The sequence below is a fragment of the Phascolarctos cinereus genome, unplaced genomic scaffold, assembly GCF_003287225.1.
Source record: "Phascolarctos cinereus isolate Bilbo 61053 unplaced genomic scaffold, phaCin_HiC Scaffold_2;HRSCAF=192, whole genome shotgun sequence".
Lineage (NCBI taxonomy): Eukaryota > Metazoa > Chordata > Mammalia > Diprotodontia > Phascolarctidae > Phascolarctos > Phascolarctos cinereus.
The window spans coordinates 325,760,788-325,781,561 of NW_027555625.1; the positions used below are offsets into that span (position 1 = coordinate 325,760,788).

The 20,774-nt window shown below is 42.0% G+C and overlaps 2 protein-coding genes across 5 annotated transcripts in view; one reads left to right on the plus strand and one right to left on the minus strand.

The window, feature by feature from the left end:
- CNBD2 (cyclic nucleotide binding domain containing 2) overlaps positions 1–18,652 on the minus strand; it is a 91,163-nt gene extending 72,511 nt beyond the window's left edge. The window contains exons 1-3 of one of the 4 annotated variants that reach the window (XM_020998574.2): positions 18,564–18,652; positions 18,242–18,296; positions 2,693–2,833 (exon numbers count right to left, since the gene is read on the minus strand). In XM_020998574.2, the coding sequence (XP_020854233.1) occupies positions 2,693–2,797 (105 nt within the window). In that variant the 5' untranslated portion in view covers positions 2,798–2,833; positions 18,242–18,296; positions 18,564–18,652. Of the gene's footprint in view, positions 1–2,692; positions 2,834–9,713; positions 9,956–18,241; positions 18,300–18,563 lie in introns of those variants that run through there. The other 3 variants (XM_078150253.1, XM_020998573.2, XM_020998572.2) reach the window with 3 other exon arrangements.
- Positions 18,653–18,666: 14 nt separating this feature from the next.
- Positions 18,667–19,635, plus strand: SCAND1 (SCAN domain containing 1). Its single transcript, XM_020998578.2, is given in 3 exon segments — positions 18,667–18,756; positions 18,913–19,235; positions 19,237–19,635. Coding segments are annotated over 2 exon segments (489 nt in total). The 5' UTR covers positions 18,667–18,756; positions 18,913–18,993; the 3' UTR covers positions 19,484–19,635.
- Positions 19,636–20,774: the final 1,139 nt, after the last annotated feature.

The following is a 20,774-nucleotide window of genomic DNA, read 5'->3' on the forward strand; positions in this document are numbered from 1 at the left end:
CTACTTCTAGTTTCCAGTCAAACTTTAAGTCAACATCCACTATTTAACCATAGTTCACAATCCCCTACATATTTTTATTTTACCAGACCAACCAGAACATACTAGGTTAGAGAAATATTTAATAGCATAGCAAAATACCAAAATAACGACAACAGCAACAACGAACATTCCCTTTCCTGCCCCCTGTATACACACAGGTTATCACACTTATGCAAGAGAGAGCACATATAAGAAACACACATGATCAGTGAACATGCATGGCCAGGGCAACTCATGCTAGCTCCTAAGCCAGCATCCACTCTGTAACACCATTTTGTTTCTGATGCTACTGCTTCCCACTTGGAGGTGCCAATATCTCTGCTGGCTAGTGATGTGAGGCTGGAACTCTGCTAAACAAATTCTCTCTGCAGCACCATCACCTTCCTAAACAAATTGCTCCATACTGGGTCTCCATGTGCTGCCATCTGCAGCTCTTTGTGGCCTTCTCCTTGATAGCAGGGCCTACTCCCAGGTGCTCTCTTAATTCTCTTGATATTTAGACCCACAGTCTACCTGGTCAGTCAGCCAGCCAATCAGATAAGCCCTGGGGCACTAAGTCTTTCTTTTGAATTGCTACTTCACATTCTCACTTTTTGAATTTAGTCTCCTCTGGACTACAGTGAGAAAATTCTTCTGAACTCTTTTCACATTTTACCATGCTAACTATGGGCCATGAAAGGGAAGGACAAACCCACAGACTTTGCCCTTGCTAATATTAGAGAGAGAAGACAGAAGGGAACCATATGCATCAAGGAGGATGAGGCACAGAGCCAACAAAAGGGAGAAACAAACCTTCAGACTTTGTCCTTGCTGGTACTAGGAATATTACCACAGCAGGCTTGTGCTGAGGAAACAACCTGTATATTATCCTTTTTCTGGTACTCTGAGTCATGAATATTGTATCAGTCCCAAGGAAAAGTAGATTCCCTACTTTGAAGTGAAGGTTGCTTGATGCCCTCCAGAAATGGGAGAAGAGTTGACTCGATGGTTTCCATGTACAATTTTGGCTTTTTTGTATATTAAAAAAAAAAAATTTAGGGGCAGCTAGATGGCGCAGTGGAGAGAGCACCGGCCCTGGATTCAGGAGAACCTGAGTTCAAATGTGACCTCAGACACATAACACATACTAGCTGCGTGACCCTGGGCAAGTCACTTAACCCCATTGCCTAGCCAAAAGAAAAACAAACAAAAAAAATTTGTCCTTCATTCCTGTATTTGATGTCTTGTTAGCCCGAGTGTTTGCAAGGGAGCTAAAGACCCTTTGGGTAGAACAAAAGTTGCTAGAGGCTGACATTCCCAGAGTTTCCCTGTGTGGGGCCATAAAAAATTAGTGAGACAAAATATATCTAAAATTGCACCCAATATTCTAAAAACATTATTGGGGGGGCAACTAAAATATTGGCTAATGTGATATGTAACTTTAATGTCTCAGGTTGTAATTTCAACCAATCCTATTTTAGTTATTAGTACGAAACCAGGGGGAAGCAAGCTATATGTGGCTGTAGACTGGTATAGTAGAGCATTGAATTGAGAGCCAGAAAACTTCGGTTCAAATCTAGACTATGCTATTCACTAGGGTGAGGCACTTCTCTGGGTATTAAATTTCTTCATCTGTGAAATAAGGTTAGACTCAATGATTGCTTCTCCTTGGCTATCACTCTCTCCTATGCTCCATTTACAGAATTGTAGAATACTAGGGCTGGAAGGAACCTCAGAGATGATCAAGTCGAGCCCAGATCTCAACAGGAACCCCCGCCATGTTCTCGGCAAGTGGTCATGTAAGCCTTCCCCTGATTCCTCCAGTGACTAGGGGCTCATTACCCATGGTAATCTATTTCACGTTTCAACAGCTCTAATTGTTTTTTTTTAAATACAATTTTTATTTTAACTTCCATTGATAGGTACAGGCATTGAAAAGAATTCTTAAAATGAACATACAAGATTTAAGCCAACCCAACAGAACATAAACATACATGTGTCTATAAACATCTTCTATTTACCAACTGTTAACTCCATCTTAAAAGACACTGACTTTAGCCTTATCATACCACAACATTCCTGCTTTTATTAGTCTTGCAGACCTTCTTCCCACACACAACGCATTTGCTGGGATAGCTCTAGTTATGAGATTTTTTTTTTTACATCAAGCTGAAAATACACCTCTGTGTATGTTCCACCTATTCTTCCAAAAAGATGACAATCTTTTTTGGAAAGTAGATTTTAGAGATGGAATGGATTGGAATTGCTTAGGAATAGATCAACTGCGTATAGACCTCCCAGGCCACTGGTATTTCTAGGATCATCATAGGAAGATAGATTTATAGCTGGAAGGGACATCAGATGCCATCTAGTTCAACACCCTCATTTTATAAATGAGGAAACTGAGAAGTTTCCAGAGAAGTTAAGTCACTTGCCCAAGGTCACAAATGACAAGGCTAGGATTTGAAGCAATGTCCTCTGATTCCAAATTCAGTGCTCCTTCCACTGCATCATGCTGGTTAAAGGCGAAGTGTCTTTGGGAAATGAATTCACACTTAGCAGGATCTTTGGGAGTCAGCCTCTACTGAGGGGTAAGGGTTATCCCCTATTTGAGAGGGTGACATTGGAGGGGAGCAGAAAGAACTTGCACAGATCCCAGGGGCCCTTCCCTTACATCCCATGCAGAGAAGATGGGGTTCCTTTCATCTACGGTCTGCTTGATCTCACACTCCCGGAATCCACGAAGGCCTTCACGAAATATCTTGCACACTCGAATCATGATGATGATCTCCTTAATGAAGTGATGAAAGTGTTTCTATAAGGACCCACAGGGAATATGAGGAAAACAGTCATGTCAGCATTCAATTCATTTCAAGTCAATAGGCTTTTATTAAGCACATTTTATTTTTATTAAGCTCTTTTATTGTGTTTATTAAACTCTTTTATCAAATGATTGTGAAAAATACTTTCATTGAGTGCTAAGCACTGGGGATACAAAGACGATGAACAAATCCATTGTCATGGCTACCAAATCTCGCTAAGATGCTACACTGGGCAGGATGAAAATGTGGTTCCTTGCCTTTTGGGAACTGAATGGAACTTGCCCTCTGTTACAATGCCAGAAATACTATCTTTTGGAGTAAATTCCAATCTTTTGGATTAAACTTGGCCCTCTCTTTGCAACCCCTTTCGAAATGCAAATACCCTTGTCAGAGCTAACAAGTTAGGTCAGTAATACTATAATAAGAATGAGTTTATCACATTGCCCTTCTCACTAACAACAGAAGTCATAGAATCCCATAGCCAAAAAAGGACTCTCATCACCATGTCTCTGTTCACATCATTTCTTTCCTATGGCTGGAAGGCCCCCCCTCTCCCCTCCTTCTTCCCACTCATCCTTTCACAAGAATGCAAATCCCATCTTCTCCATGAGACTTTAAACCTGCATTCCCTTTGATAAAGACACAGAACCTCACAAAGAATTGTATTTGAACCTCTCTAATAAAGATATTACTATTTATTATATAGCTATCTCTTGCAAGGAAAGGGACCATTACAGCAAAAACCAAGTCTTATTGAAACTTTCTATTTTCTGCAGCACCCAGCACAGGACTCTTCACAGAATAGGCACTTAAATAAACAAAAGACTTCAGAGATCATCTAGTCTGCATTCAAACTCAATGCACAAATCCCCTCTATGCTATACCTGGATGTCTTTGCTCGGATACCACAAGTCATGGGGATCTCACTACTTCTCGAGATAGTCGATCCCATATTTAGACAGCTCAGACTATTAGAAAGTTCTTCTATCTATTGAATAACTTCTACCCAAACGGATCCTAGTTTTACCCTTTGGAACCATAGAAAACAAGCCTATTTCTGAATCCATGTGATAGTCCATTAGATAGATAGACAGACAGATGATAGACAGACAGATAGATAGATAGACAGACCGAAAGACAGATAGATAAATATTTAAGCATCAGTCATGTCCCTCTGGTTTTGCAAAAATTAACAACAATGGGATCCATGATCACATCAGGGTTCTTTCAGATTCTTGCCATAGTAATTTGTCTGGGTCTGGAGATCTGATTTCATTTCAAGCATCTGGGTGTCCTCTTATATGGTATTGAGAACTGAAAAGGCCCATCTAGTTTATCTAGTTAACTCCCTGATTTTATAGATGAGTTAACTAAGGCCCAGAGAAGTGATTTGACCAAGGTCACAACAGAGTTGATATTTGAAACAAGGTCCTTTGACTTCAGTTAGGCCCGGTGCTCACTCTTTCCACTACGTCATGCCCTCTACTAGACTTTAAGTATCTTCAGGGCAGGTGCCATCTGTATTTTTCACCGTAGGACCCAGATGCATACATAGTACAGCTCCCTCACGCCCAAAGCACACATATACATCACACCTAATAAGGAGCCCTTGTGGTGGACACTCACCAAACATTGACTGACTTCACAGCCTGCCTGGTGAAGTGGAAGGAGTCCTAGAGTGGGAGTCAGGACACCTGCGTTCAAATTCTGACTGGCACCAACTCAGTGTAAGACCATGACCAAGTCCTTTTTGTTCTCTGAGCCTCCAGTTCCTCAACTGTAAAACAAGAGGGTAGGATCTCTAAGGCTCCTCCAAAGATGCAGCACTGTATGATTCCCAGTCACTTTGAGCCCCAGTTTCTTCATCTACTAAGATGGGCATGATAATACCTACACAATCTACTTCCCAATATTGTTATGCAGGTCAGACTCAAGATGTTTTAAGTTAAAGTGCTCTGTAAATATAAAACTCAGCTGGACCTGGTGGACCACTCCTGGAATCCCTGCTAGGGGAGGCTGAGGCCGGTGGATCACTTGAACTCCAGAGTTCTGAGATGCGGTAGTCTAAAACCCATTAGGGTGTCCATACTAAGTTCAGCACCAAAATGGTGAGCCCCTGGGACTGGGAAGCCACCAGGCTTGCCTAGGAAGGTGCAAACTGGCCCAGGTCAAAAATGAAGCACTGATCACAGCTTCTGTCAATTAGTAGTGGAATCAGGCCAGCTTCACTGCTAGCCTGGGTGAAATAGGGACATTGAGTCTCAAAAAGCAAAACAAAACAAAACAAAAACAAAACCCTACTCTACACTTTTTAATTTGTTACTATATTTTCTCCAGGAGAGGCAGAGTGGCACAGAGGTTACAAGGACAGCTTCTCCATACAAGTTAGATGATCCAGGTAAGTCCTTTAGACTTTCAGTGCTCCCAAGCAACTCTCTAAGACTATAAGTTGCAGGAGATGAACAGAGCTGCATCGGTCAGAATTAGTTTCAACAGCAGGAGTGACAAAATCATAGGTCCAGAACCCTTCCCCCAAACAGATAAAGTTATAAATATGTATGTGGATGGGATTGACGTGGGCATTCACTTTGATCAACAATCCCCCTCACAGATGTAACCTGGAGTTCAAGCCTGGGCATTTAAAGACTTTCCTTGGGGCAGCTAGGTGGTGCAGTGGATAGAGAACTAGCCTTGGATTCAGGAAGACCTGAGTTCAAATCTGTCCTCAGGCACATAATGCTTACTAGCTATGTGACCCTAGCCAAGTCACTTAACCCCATTGCCTAGCCAAATTTTTTAAAAAATTCAAAAAAAATTAAAGACTCTTCTCATTTGTATGCAAATGCTGGGTTATATGTACATTTCTCCAGAAAATTCAGTCATTTACTCCTACAACCTAATCCCTCTGTGCTTTCTTTTCCAGAAGATTCCTGTCTAGGTACAATAACATAAATGAAAACAACACTAAAAGTCTGGCGGATGCTAACCAATCTAGATCTCAGACAATTGATAATGACACATCCCTCCTCTCAGTAGAGATCTGGATACTACAGGTACAGAAGGTAGTACCAGCAAATATTGATTAAGTACTTACTAGGTGCTAGGCATTGTACTAAGCATTGAGGATACAAGAGCAAAAACGAAACAGTCCCTGCCTTCAAGAAGCTTATGCTCTCATTGAAAAGACAATATGTACACACAGAAGTGTCTATGACATACATAGAAAATAGACACAAGGTGACCTTAGTGGGGAAGGTCCTAGCAGCTGGGAGGACTGGGAAAGGCCTCATGCAGAAGGAAGTGCTTTTGCTCAGTCTTGAAGTAAGCCAAGGATTCCAGGAGATGGAAGTGAGGAGAGAGAGCATTACTGGCATGAGGTACAAACCGGTGCAAAGGCAAGGAAATCGGAGACGGAATTCATGTTTGAAGAAGAACAAATGGGCCGGTATGACTGAACTCAGAGGGCATGGAAAGAACTCCATGTATCAGGGGATGAAGTGGTGAGGCTCAATGCCAAAGAAAGGAATTTATATTTGATCTTAGCAGTAATAAGGAGTCCTTTGGAGTTTATTGAGGAAACAGTGACCTATGTTCTAGGAAACTCCCATTGGTTGCTGGCTGAGTATGTAGAGGACAATTTGGAAAGAGGAAAGACTTGAGGCAGGGAGACCAATTAGAAGGCTTTTGCAATAGTATAGGTGAGAGGTGATGCTTTGTTGTTTGATGAATTAACTGTGTCATTTGGTTTTACTTTTTTTTTTAGGCAATTGGGGTTAAGTGACTTGCCCAGGGTCACACAGCTAGTAAGTGTCAAGTATTTGATCTGAGGCCGAATTTGAACTCGGGTCCGCCTGACTTCAGGGCCCGTGCTCCATCCACTGTGCCACCTAGCTGCCCCTTTGTTTTTTGTTTTTTGATTCATTTGGTTTTACTTAAACCAAGTTATTTTGTGTTACAGGGGGATGGGAGGTTTAAGGAGAAATAACTGTGTTGTAAAAATGAAGAGCAATAATAAAGCTTTAATTTTTTAAAAAATCCAGCTAGGTAATAATGAGAGGGGTTGTGGAAAGACAGGCACACTAACACACACTGGGGGAGCTGTATGTTGGTTCAACTGTTCTGGGAAACAATTTGTAATTACATTAAGAAAGTGACTAAAAAGTCCATACCTTTTGACTCAGAAATCCTACTGCTTAGGCATGTATCCGAAGAAGATCAATGATAAAAAAATAAAGGTCTCAAATACATAAAAATTCAGTACTTTATGTCATAGTAAAGAAATGGAAACAAAGTAGATGCCCATAAATTTTGGTGCATTACTGTATCAGGAAGAAAACAATATAAAGAATACAGAAAAGCATAAGAAGACATATGAACGAATGCAAAGTGAAGTAGAACCAGAAAAATGATATAATACAGTGATTACAATGTAAATAGAACAACAGAACAAAACTGAATTCTATAAAATCTAAAGCTTAGCCCCAAAGAAGAGAGATGGGTAGCTGCATCTTTCTCCTTTCTTTGTGGAGGTAGGGGACTGTAAGTTTCGAACATTATGTATACTATCAGTCTTGTTGACAAGTTGGCTACTTGTGTTGAACTTTTCCCGCCTTTTTTGTGAAAAAGTGTTTATTAAGAGTTTACTATGTACTAGAAACTGTGCTATTAATTCTGAGGGTAACTTTTTTTTTTGGCTTTTTGATGAGGCAATCAGGATTAAGTGACTTGCCCAGGGTCACATAGCTAGTAAGTGTCATGTGTCTGAGGTCACATCTGAACTCAGGTCCTCCTGACTCCAAGGCTGGAGCTCTATCCACTGCACCACCTGGCTGCCCCTGGTAACAATTTTTTAAAAAGAGACAGTTGCTGCCTTCAAGGAGCTTACATTTTAGTAGGGTAGGACAACTCAAATAAGGTAGTGGTGGCCTGGGAGGATTACTTTGTTGTAAACAGTTATAAGAAGAGGCTATAGGCAGATGATAAAATCAACTTGTCTTGATGATCTTAAGAATGTAAAGAGAGGAGAAGAGGAACATACTTGAGGGAGAAGAGAAAGGAATTTTAGGGGAAATGATCTCAAATACCAGAATATACAAGTAGACACCTATACAAAACAGGAGGAAGGGATGCCTAATAGGTAAACTATTGCCTACTCAATTGGCTGCCATCTGAACTGGTCAAAGTAGGGAAAAATAGACACACACATATAGAGTTGGGTACAGAAATATATTTCATTCAATAGGGAAATAGAAGAGAAAGGGAAAAGGAGGGAAAAGAGAATTAAAAAGAAGGTAGATTAAGGGAAGGATTTAGTCCTAAGCAAAAGAAATTCTAAGTAAGGATGTACAAAAATAATAACTTTTGAAGTGGCAAAGAATAGGAATTTGAGGGGGTACCCATCAATTGGAGAATGACTGAACAAGTTACATAAATGTGGTAGAATACTATTAAGCTGCAAGAAATGATGAAGAAGGGGCAGCTAGGTGGTGCAGTGGATACAGCACCAACCGTGGATTCAGGACGACCTGAGTTCAAATATGGCCTCAGCTGTGTGACCCTGGGCAAGGTCACTTAACCCCCATTGCCCAAACAAAATAGAAAAAAAGAAAAAGAAATAATGAAGAGGACATTGGTTTCAGAAAACCCTGGGAAAACTTGTGTGAATTTATGTAGATTGAAGTAAACAGAATCAGGAGAATAATTAATAAAAGACAATAAAATGATAAAGACAAAGAACTTTGAAAGAATTAGAAGCTCTGATCAGAATAAGGACCAATCACAATTCTAAAGGTCTAATGATGAAACATGCTACCCACCTCCTGACAGAAAAGTAAAGGACTCAGAAAGCAGAATGAGACATATATTTACTTTTGGATGTGGCCAATGCAGAAATTTGTTTTGCTTGGCTGTACGTGTTGGTAACAGGAATTGCGTTTTTCTTTTGTTCTCAATTAAGGGTTTGTGGTTGGGAGAGGAGAAGAAGCAAATTTTTGTTGATTGAAATATACATATATACACACATATAAATATATATATATATATAATATATATATATATAAAAGTGTATATATAAAAATATACGTGTGTGCATGTATATGTGCATATATGTATATGTATATATATCTCCAAACAGTGGAGGGGAAAAATGACTTGGATAGTCAACTAGATGGGATGTGAAACTGAGCATGGTCTATTACATAGGCTAGCCAGGTCTGTTACCCAGACTAGGAGAAGATAGTGGCTTGAGTAGGTTAGTTAGTTTGCACATACTTAAGTCATCTCTCAGCTTATTTGGGGCCTAGGGTTTGAGCTTCAAAGATGAGCGGATTAACTTCCTAAAGGACTAGGGGCCTAGATTCTGGAAACTCTGCTTCAGAAAGCTCTAGGTCTCACACTCAGGTGGGGAAGAGGTCAATGGCAAAAGGCCTTTGTTGGAATATAGGCTGAGTGCAGCACATTCTATTAGTGTGCATCCAGGCGGTTTTATTTACTTTTTAAAGATAAACTATTGACTATTCAACCATAAGGGATATTACTTTTTATTAACCAAATTAAAGAAACTAAATTTTAATTAAACTTAGTCATCATACTTATGCATAACACAATAATCCATGCTTTAAAACTATAAGAGCTTATCATACAATTAAATTGAAATGCAAAGCCATTTTTTTTTGAAACATTAGGATGTGCCTGGGTATACCTGGAAAATCTGTAGACACATCTCTGATTTGGAAATTAAAGTGATATAAAAGCAATAGATATCAATATATATTTTTTAAAATGTAAAGCCCATCTAGCACCTCTTTTTCTTTGCCTTCCTAGTACCTTTAATGTGTTACCACTTTCCTCTTCCCAAGTCCCCCCGAGATATACCTTGGGTTTTTCCTTCTTGCCTTCTGTGTTCCTAACCAAAAACTGAAAAAATTCATCATCACAAGAGATGGAACCCAACTTTTGCTTCTCCATCCCCATTAAATCTTCTAAAACATAGCCCCCAGAAAGCCTAAGGATGGAACTTTTATCCCTAGCTCCCTACCTCTTACCAATCCTTCAAAAAAAGTCACCAGGGAAGCAGCCTAATGAGGTCACAAAGGGAGCTATTTAGTGAGAGATCATCACAGCTGGAGAGCTTAGAGCCAATCTAGTGGTGAGTATTTTGGTTTAGTTCATCCTTGGACATCAATCAACTTGTTCATCTTACAGGTGAAGAAACTGCCTAGCTTTTACTCACTAAGTTAATGGTAGAGCTGAGATCACAACCCAAGTTTCTTGACTCTCCAGACCAGAGATTCATAATTCTCTACGTAGCACTTTAAAAAAAAAAAGACAATTGGGGTTAAATGACTTACCCAGGGTCACACAGCTAGTTAAGTATCAACTGGTTGGTCTGAGACCAGATTTGAACTCAGGTCATCCTGACTTCAGGGCCGGCACTCTATCTACTGCACCACCTAGCTGCCCCTATTTAGCACTTTTCTTACACCAACCCTGTGAGGTATTGTGATACCTGATGGAAAAACTCTTTAAAATGACAGAGTCACAGGATTTTTTTGCTTGTAAGCAATGCAACAGAAACACACAGTGAGACAGCCCTGAGGACAAACTCAAATTATAGTTTACAGTAAGGCGTCTTTTATATAGAAAGCAACAAGATCAAATGAAAGCTTTATTCTAATTGGCTACACTAATAAATTATAAGTAATACAAACAATTAAGAAAACATCTGCTCTAACAAGCTTGTGTGCTATAGCTTGCTTATGAATTGGATTTAAGTTAGGCAGAGTTGCAAGGTCGTTAGCCTCACTCTCTTATCTAGAGGGGCTGAAGTCCAGCGGCAAGTCAAAAGTCAGGAGGACCCATGATGGCTGGGGGTGTAGTGGATGACCCTGGGTCTTTGATGTCTGACCACGCTCTAAGCACTTCACAACACCTGCTTCATCCACTTTCATGGCTGCTGGAACAAACTGTTCTCATTCCCCCACGCCACCGGAGCCAGTCTTCACATGCTTGGGGTACACCTGGTTTAGCCCCTCTGCTGAGGTTTACCAGGGCGTGGCCACACGCTGCAGCTTCTTGGAGCCACAGGCTGGGTGGCAGGAGGACACCAAAGGCAAATGAGAGGCCCTGCAAAGGGCTTGGCAAGCCCTCACACCAGAAGTGCTGGTCCTCCCTGAACATACATTCCTCTAACAAGATATAGGTGACACGATACAGACAACTAAAACTGAACACATAGAATGCAGCTTAGATTTAATATCTGTTCAAACACAATTCAGAGCATAGGGAGGTGGGTTTTTCCCCCCACAGTTAAGATTGGTTGATTTTCCCCCAGCAAATAGCTTTCCAAGGCTTGCACGAGTCAAGTGACTTGTTTAGCATGCCCAGGTTGCCCAACATGGAGGGACCAGTACTGCCTTTCCTCCCTACCACGTGAGTGAGGATAGTCTCTTCTGATTGGCTGTTAATACCTAGGTCCTTAAAATGGGCCTAAAGAGCTGTCTCTTTCTTGTGTCTCGCATCTGAATGACAGGCTCCCTATTGGGTGATCTGGGCATGCGCAGGCTCGCCGCCTTCTACATAAAGCCGAGATAGCCTTAGTTATTTATTTTCAAAATTGTTTAAACTCTATTCCCGAAGTAAGACTGCAAATGTTTTTGAAGACGCAGTGTGGTGTAGGGGTAGAGTTCCTGACACTTGGAATTGGGAACCTTTGGGTTTCGTACTCTGCCTCAGATGTTTCTTAGCTCCTGTGGTCAGCCTCAGTGTCCTCATCTGCAAAAGGGGAGGAGGGGGGCGGAAAGATCAGAGATGTATGGTCAGTATGCGATGCCTGTTCCTCATTCCAGAGGACCAACATGCTCATCATGACAAGAGACATGAGAGATTTAGGGTGCAGCTTAAGACGTTTATGTTTTTGTATACCACCACGAAGGGAATTTGTTTTGCTTAAACAGGCACATTTGTTACAGGAAATGTGTTTTTCTTTCTTTTTCTTTTTTAATGGAGTGAAGAGTGGGAGGCAGAGAAAATAGATTTCATTTATTATTTCATTCAGTGAGGGTGGTGGGGCACTACAGATGAGCAAGAGATCTTTCTCAAAATGGCAAACTATATGTTTGTGAGGTAGAAACACATCACATCAATAAACCTTTTTTTTTGAAGAAAGGGAAAAAATATCAATTACCTACCTGATGGATCTGTTTTGAGGAAAACACTTCAAATCTTAAAACAGAAGAGTAATTCTGGTATTATCTCCCCCATTTTAATAAAGATATTTCTACCAGCAAAACTGAGTATAATCCTTCAAGGGGGAAAATGGTCATTCGATGAAACAGAGGACTTTCAAGCATTCTTGATGAAAAGACCAGAGCTGAACAGAAAATGTGACTTCCGAATACAAGACTCAAGTGGAACATTAAGAGGTAAATGGGAAAGAGAAATCATAAGAGACTTATTAAGGTTGAACTGTTTACATTCCTGCATGGAAAGATGGTATTTATAAGTCATGAGACCTTTGTCAGTATTAGGGTGGTGGATGGAAAAATTATCTGTATGTAGATAGATAGATAGATAGATAGATAGATAGATAGATAGATAGATAGATAGATAATAGATAGAGATAGAGGGCACAGGGTGAGTTGAAGATGAAGGGGTAATATCTGGAGAATAAAATTAAGGGGTGAGAAAGGATTATACTGGGAGAAGGAGAAAGGGAGAGGTAGAACGTTGGGGTAAATTATCTCACAAAAAAACCCAGAAAAGGCTCTTACAGTGGAGGGGAAATGGGGGAAGGTGAGAGGGAATGAGTGAATTTTATTCTCATCAGATTTGGCTTAAGGAGGGAATAACATACACACTCAATCGTGTATGGAAATCTATCTTACTCTACAGGAAAATGGGGGGGAGGGGACAAGAGAGCAGGGGGATGATAGAGGGGAGGGCAGATTGGGAGAGGGGTAATTAGAAGCAGATACTTCTGAGTAGGGACAAGGTCAAAAGAAAGAATAGAATAAATGGGGGACAGCATAGGATTAAGGGAAATAGAATTAGTTTTTCACATCCTGACTACTATGGAAGTGTTTGGCACAACTGCACATGTATAACTTGTATTGAGTTGCTTGCCTTTTCAATGAGGGTGAGTGGGGAGGGAGGGAGAAAATTTGGAACCCAAAGTTTTAAAAAACACATGTTTAAAAAAAATGTTCCACATGCAACTGGGAAATAAGAAATACAAGAAATGGGGTACAGAAATCTATCCTGACCTACAGGAAAATAGAAGGGGGGGAGAGATAGAAGGGAAAGCAGACTAGAGGAAGGGGTATTCAGAATGCATGCCATCTTGGGGTGGGAGGAGGGGCAAGATGGGGTGAAAATTTCAAACTCAAAATCTCGTGGAAGTGAATGCTGAAAACTAAAAATAAATAATTTTTTAAAAATTAAAAAATAATGATATTTCTATCATCCTTTAACTTTTCTAGAGCACTCTGCATATCACAATTCATATGATAGATAATCCCCACAGCTCTGGTGGGGTAAGCATTTCTTAAAAAGATCCTTCTGAAAGTAGTAATCTAATGTAATTAATTAGTGTGATGTTCATACAGATGCCTCCTCCAACAACACAGATTTTGAAGAGTTTCAAGTGGCCAAAAAAAAAATTCTCCTCCCTCTTTGGCCAACTTAGCAAAAGAGTCTTACTTAGCTAAACATTCCCGAGACAAGAAGTCAAAGAGTATAGTCAACCACTGAGCCCCGACTCAAAGCCTTTCCAGCTTAAAACTTGCCAGTTTACCTGACCCTCATATCATATAGCCTTCAAGGATCCAGAGTCACCTGCACCACCCATCATCAGGCTTCAGAAGAGAAGGAAGTTGCTGCAGACATTATTATCCCCAGTTTACATGTGAGGAAACTGAGGCACAAAGAAAGGAATAACTATGCAAAGGGAGTTTCGATAAATCAACCTTTGAAGTCTCAGTTCCTCAAAGTTAAGCACCTAGGGGCAGTTAGGTGGAGCAGTGGATTAGAGCACTGGCCCTGAAGTCAGGAGGACCTGAGTTCAAATCCAGCCACTTGACATGCACTAGCTGTGTGACCCTGGGCAAGTCATTTAACCCCAACTGCCTAAAAATTTTTTTTTTAAATTAAGCACCTACTCTGTGCTAGGCACTGGAGATAAGCGACACAAAATGTAACTCTCCCTGCCCTCAAGAAATTTCTATTCTACTGGGGTTATTGAAGAAGAACATATCAAAGATACAATTGTTTGTCCTTAATCAATAAGCATTTGTTAAGTGCCTACCATATGACAGGCATTGTGCTAGCTGGCATCCAAATTAAAAAATGAAAACAGTCTCTAAAGAGACTTACATTCTATTACTGGAGACAACATGTACACAATACAAGTACATCTAAATAAATATAATATAATTTCAAGAGGTACTAGTGGCTGGGGTCAGGGAGGGAGGGTTAGGGAAAAGGCTTCATTGTAGGATGTGGTGTCTGAGCTGAGCTTTGAAGGAAACCAGAGGTCCTAAGAGGTAAAAATGAAGAGGGAGTGCATAGGGAACCTACAGCCTGTGCAAAGGCCCAGAAATGAGAGATGGTATGGCAAGTATGGGAAACAGCCAGAAGGCCAATTTGTTTGGACCGTAGAATTCAAGAAGACAACTGATAAGCCTGAAAAAGCCAGATGAGAATCAAACATAAGAATACTTGGGTGAACTTATACAAAGCAAAGTAGCCAAGAAAACAAAATACACAATAACAATCATTGTTGGTCTTCACCTGTGATTTCATTGGCACAGTGACCTCCCTGTCATCTTATACCATCACAGACTGTCAACTCTTCTGTAACTTACACTCTTAGAGAATTGTCTTGGGCATTGAAGTTAAGTGACATACCTGGGGTCAGATAATCAGTGCAGGCGGTGCTGGTAAATGTTTCTGAAAACGCATGTCACACTTTTGATTTTAAAATGCATTATTAACATTTTCTCCATCACTTTCTAAGTCTAGATAACCAACAAAACAATAAATCAAGCCTTAATCTGTAGCATTGGCTGAGTTCAAAGGGCACACCCCTGCCCCAGTATGTGTCCAAAGTGGGGCTTGAACTGAGGGCTTCCTGACTCTGAGGTCAACTTTCTCTCCATCCAGTAAGTTAGACAGAAACTCCAATATGCCTATGGATCTCTTGTGAGTATTGCCTTCAGTGATGGAGACTATAACCATCCAAGTCTGTGACTCCTGTCCATATCTTCCTGTAAGCACCCAATGTGCCAAGGGTCTTCCTCACATACTCTTGACGTTGCAGGGAGATATGCATTCATAAATTTTATATAACTATGTCTATATAGACACATATATATAAAATCTGCAAGTGTTTTTCTCTTTTGGTGGGGGTAGAGGTTGGAGTGGGAAGAGAGGAGTTGAGGAAGTGGGGAATCACAGAGTAGTACCACTAAGAATCTCTCCTAAGGCAGTTAGGGCTCCCCAGAAGAGAAAGAAGGGTTGACTGTTCATGGGCTAGAGTGTCTTTCACATTTTGCATTTTCTGCTGAATGAAAAGAAACCTATTATCTATTTCTTAATCTGAAATACAATTTATCATTGTATTTCAATATAATTGATTTTCTTTATAACCCTAGGTGTTTTATTTTATACATCTGTATGCATTTATCTGAGAAGTCCATAGGTTTCACCAGACTGATTGGAAAAGGTAGAGCATGGACATCAGAGAGCTCCTCCTTGATCCTCCATGTAACGGGGCAAACCAAGGCAGTCACCTTATCTTTCCCTACCAGGCTGCTTCCAAGGACTTCATCAGGATCTGCATGCAAGATCACAGCAACTCTGAAACTCCACCTCCTCAGGACCATCCCCTAGGGCCCCACTCTCTCTGTGATTGGAAAGGTCAGAGAGTGGACCTCTTAGAGCTCTTCCCAGATCTTCCATTTAAGGAGGGCACTCTGGGCAGCAATCTCATTTCCTACACAGGACTTCATCATACTGACTTCAGCATGCCACCAGAACCCTTCCTTCCCTTTTCCCTCAGCCCCCAGTTCTTTTCAGCTTCTTTTTATAAGCCTTACCCCATTACATTGCAAGCTCTTTGAGGGCAAGGAATGTCTTTTACCTTTCTTTGTATTTCCAGTACTTAGCACAGTGCCCGTAGATGTTTAATAAATGTTTACTGACAGCCAAGATGGCAGAGTAAAAACAATAACTTGCTTGAGTTCTCCCCCAAACCCCTCCAAATACCTGTAAAAAATGGCTCCAAACAAATAAATGTTTATTGACTGAAGTATCAAGAAAGGTTAAGAACTCTTCTTCTATTGTATGTATTATTAGCCTGAGCATTTGCTTGAGAATGGAAGGTCCTTTCACTTTTTTTTTTTTTGGTAGAGACCAAGACATAGGCTATATATACTGACAATACCTGGAGAAAACATAGGTAGAGCACGAACCACGGTGATTAAAGTCAGGCTGTGGAAACCCAGAACTTTGGTTCCAGACCACAGGTTATTTGGGGATATTTGGGAGTCACCTGCATAGCGGTAATCACTGAAACTATGGGATCAGATGCAGATGAGGTCACCCAAGGGAGAATTAGGTAAGAGGTGAGGACTGACCAAGGACTTAGGGTGTGGGAGGAACTACAAGACCCCAGCTAGAAGAAGCAGAGGAGACTAAAAAGGAAAAGTTGGACAGGTAGGAAAAGAACCAGGAGAGACCAAGGAGAAGCCAAAGAAGAAAGGAACATAGGAGTGGACAAATGTCAAAAGCTACAAAAAAAAAGTCACAAAGTTTGAAGACTGGTTTGAAGAAATCTGCTCTTTGTGAACACCAATTTAGCAACTAAGAAGCCATTGGTGACATCTGGGGGGAAAAAAAGCTTCCGTAGATTGGTGAGATAAAAAACTAGAATGCCAGGGGCTGAAGAATGAGTAAGTAGTGATGACTCTAGCAATTTCCCAGAATTTAACCTCCCAGCCCAGTAAATTCATTCAATCTTCAGACTGCTCAGGGCAATTAAAGCTGCCTGGATTGGTGGCTGCATGAACTCATTTTTATCTTAGCATTTTCTAGCCAATACCAACTTCCTAAGCTGATATTCACTAGGGCTCACCTAGAAGGGGAATCTTACCATCTATTCTTTTACATAACTCTATCATGCCTCCCCCATCCCCACACATTTTTCACTTCTGGTCTAGGGAACAATAATTAGCTCAGTACTATCTTTTCTACTGGAAAGAACAGTGAGATTCTACTGCCCTATGTTGGCAATCAACAATTCGTGTGACTGTTGAATCCAAAACTTCCTTCCCAGACTACCATTCTCTAACATTGTATTGTACCCCCTTGAGGGCAGGGACTATCTTACCTTCAGATTTGCAGTCTCAGTACCTAGATGCCTGTCACCAAAAATAAATAAATAAATAAACGAGGGCAGCTAGGTGACACAATGGATAGAGCACCAGCCCCAGAGTCAGGAGGACCTGAGTTCAAATTCGGCCTCAGACACACAACACTCATTAGCTATGTGACTTTGGGCAAGTCACTTAACCCTGATTGCCTCACCAAAAAAAACAAAAACAAATAAATGCTTGTTGATTGTTATAGGATGAAGAGGATACTTTTGTCAAGGAAATTTTTTTAAGGGGAGGCAAGAGTTGAGGATGTTTGCAAGGCAGCCAACAGGAAAAGACTGAAAATGGGAAATTGGGAGATGTAATGGCTAAGTAGCAAGAGGGTGGGGTCTGAATCAAAATGAATAAATGGGAAAATCCTCATATTTGGAGACTGAGGACTCATTTTGGCCCAGTGTTACTACTTTTGTGGCCTTGGGCAAGTCATTTTTCCTCTTTAGGTATATTTTATCTATAAAAGAAAGATGCTGGTCCTTCTCAGCTATAGATCCTATAGAATTCTAATGTTTTCTTTGTTCAAATCATTAAAACTTCTCATTTCAACATAAATACACACAGTAGGCTCTTAAAAAAAATTTTGTGCTATTTTTAAAATCACCATAATTTCCCCCTTCCCTCCTCAGAGGGCCATCCCATATAACAAGTATTTTTAAAGAAAAAAAATCAGTATAACTGATCAACATATTGAAAAAGTTTGAAAATATGTTAAACGTACTTTGTAGAGCGGTAGACCTCCTACCTCTCCAAAGGGGTGGGATTATCTTTATAGCTCTTTGGAATTATGCTCCTTTTGGTAATTTTGTCACATTCACTTTTGATTGTTGGGGGGGTTGTTGTAGTTCAATATATTGTTTACTTAGCTCTGCTTACTTCACTTTGCATCGTTTTGCCTATATCTTTCCCTGTTTGTATTAGTCATATTCATAATTTCTTACAGGAGACTAATAATATTCCATTACATTCACGTACCTCAATTTATTTAGCCATTCCTCAATCGACAAGCACGTACTTTGTTTCCAATTTCCTGCTATCACAAAAAGTGCTACTATTAATATCTTTGTATATATGGGGACTTTGTACTTATCAATGATCTCCTTGAAAGTATCTATGTCTAACAGTGGAATCTCTGGGTCAAACATTATAGTTTATCTTCATAACTCCAAACTGCTTTCCTGAATGGTTGTACCCATCCCCAGCTCCAACAGTGCCCTCCTGAGTCTATCTTCCCACAACCCCTCCAACACTGACTATTCCCACAGGTGAGCGGTTGGCTGAATTTAATTTTCCACACCTGGTTCCGCGCCTAGAGCGTCTCTCTGCCACCAGGGGGCGATGTGCAAACTGGAGGTTCGATTGAGCGTTCGACCATAGAGAAGCTGCTTCCGCTTCCGAAGTTTTCCGCTTCCTTCGCGTTTCCGTTTAACGCTTCGCAGACCCCGGGTTTAAAGGCTGTCTCTGCAGCTGCTGAATCCCGACGTGAGGAGGTAAAACGCCCTTGGGGCTCCTTCCCAACCATCATTTCGACCTCCTTCTTGCGACGAGAGCCTTGCTCGTCACAGAACTGTCGAGGCCCCTTTTCTACCCCATCCCCTAAGCCTGACCCAGGCGCAGGCGCAAAGCGGTTCCTCTCCTCTTTCTAGGTTGGGTGGGTTCCAAGCTTCAGCGCAGGCGCCGAGAGGCCCCAACTGGCGAAACAAAGGGTGACGCCGGGAGCCTTCGAGATGGCGGCCGAGCCGGGGAGTACGGGCCAGTGGAACCCAGCGCCCCCGGAGAAAGAAGCAGCTTCGCCGGTGAAACTGGAGGAGCCTGCCGCTAGCCTGGAGTCCCCAGAGGCCGCGGCCGCGCTCCGTGGCCGTGCGGCCCCCGAGGCCTCTCCCCCTGGCCCTGCAGCAACCGCTGCCTCGCCCCCGTCCCCAGTCCAGTTCCCCGCCGCCCTCGAGGCCTCGCCCCCGGCGCCCGGCCCCGGGGCCCCGGCCCGGCCCGGAGACGTTCCGCCAGCGCTTCCGGCAGTTCCGCTACCACGAGGCGGCGGGGCCGCGCGAGGCGTTCCGTCAGCTCCGCGAACTCTCCCGCCAGTGGCTGCGGCCCGAGGTCCGAACCAAGGAGCAGATCGTGGAGATGCTGGTGCAGGAGCAGCTCATGGCCATCCTGCCCGAGGAGATCCGGGCCCGCCGGCGAGGCCGCCGTGGAGATGTCCGCATCACGGGCTGACCGCGGGAGTCCGAGGCCCCGCCGGCTGGCAAGCCAGGAGCGGCCGCCGCGACGCCGGGCCGCATTGGGTCTCCCCGTACCGAGCTTGCCACCGAGCTACCGTTGTCTGTGTTCGCACCCGCCATCGCATTAATGAAACCTGATTTTTGGCAGTCGTGGCCTGTTGTGACTCTCTCCTTCGACTCTTGGTTCTCTGCTCCCTGGGAGCCTCCATCCCCTTTCCCTGTGGTTAACTGGGGGGAGGGCACCTAGGGTGGAGGCTGCCGAGTGCCCCATTCTTCAGTGGGTCGTTTTAGTTAACTCTGCTCAGTCCCAGTGTCTTGTGAAAGTAGACATCTATTCTTTCTGCTGGAGCACCTCATGTACAGAGAGACCTGATCGATGTCCCATGTCTGTTAGTGTTGTTATTTCGTGAAATGTTAAAGGACCTGCAAGGGACCATACAGTTTCTATCTAGCGCCCTTATTTCATAGTAAAGGCTTTTATTGTAGCAAATTGTTGTGGAGGAATGAAAAGATCATTCTCATTCCCTGTCATGTTATTTTCAGTAGTGCCTTTTACATGCATTATATCTTTTTAAGTAACCAGGCTCAGGGAGATCAAGAGTTGGCCTAGGGTACACTATTGATAGTAGAATCGGGGCTTTCTGTGCACTGTTTGAGAATGCCTTCGTACTGACTGTATGGTAATATCCAAATCCATTAAGTGTTTAGCAAGAGATTATTATTGTAGAAAGCAAGGTTGACCTATAGTTGAGGTTTGATAGCTGATAGGGTTGCTACTATCCACTGAGCCAAATGTAATGGATTTCCTGTTCATTACAACTCATTACAACTTGCAAACCACTTGTTTTTAGTTCAGTCCTTCACTCTGCCATCAACAATGTGGAGTAACATACATCTGCTTCTTGCCCTTGGCCAGTATTGCCTGGAGTGGAATTCCTAGGGAGCTTGTGCCCAGGACTGGCAGCTTCAGTGAACTATTTGCAACATTTGTTTCAATGACTGGGATCAGCAGTGGGCACTCTTGGTACTGTTGTGCCTAGCTGGTGCCTTTTTTTTTTTCCTAGTTATTCTGGAGTGTGTCTGAAACATTCACACATAACTAGAGCTAATAACTACTTTTTTTGTTTTAGTTTTGGGAAACATGCTATAACATTTGGCATTATGTCATAGCTGAAAGTATCTGGAGCTAGAGAATGTAACCATAGCCAGTTTGGTGCTTCTGCAGAAATTGTATTATTTCCTTACTTCACTGGCAAGCATCAGGTGCTCCTGGCATTTTTATCCTC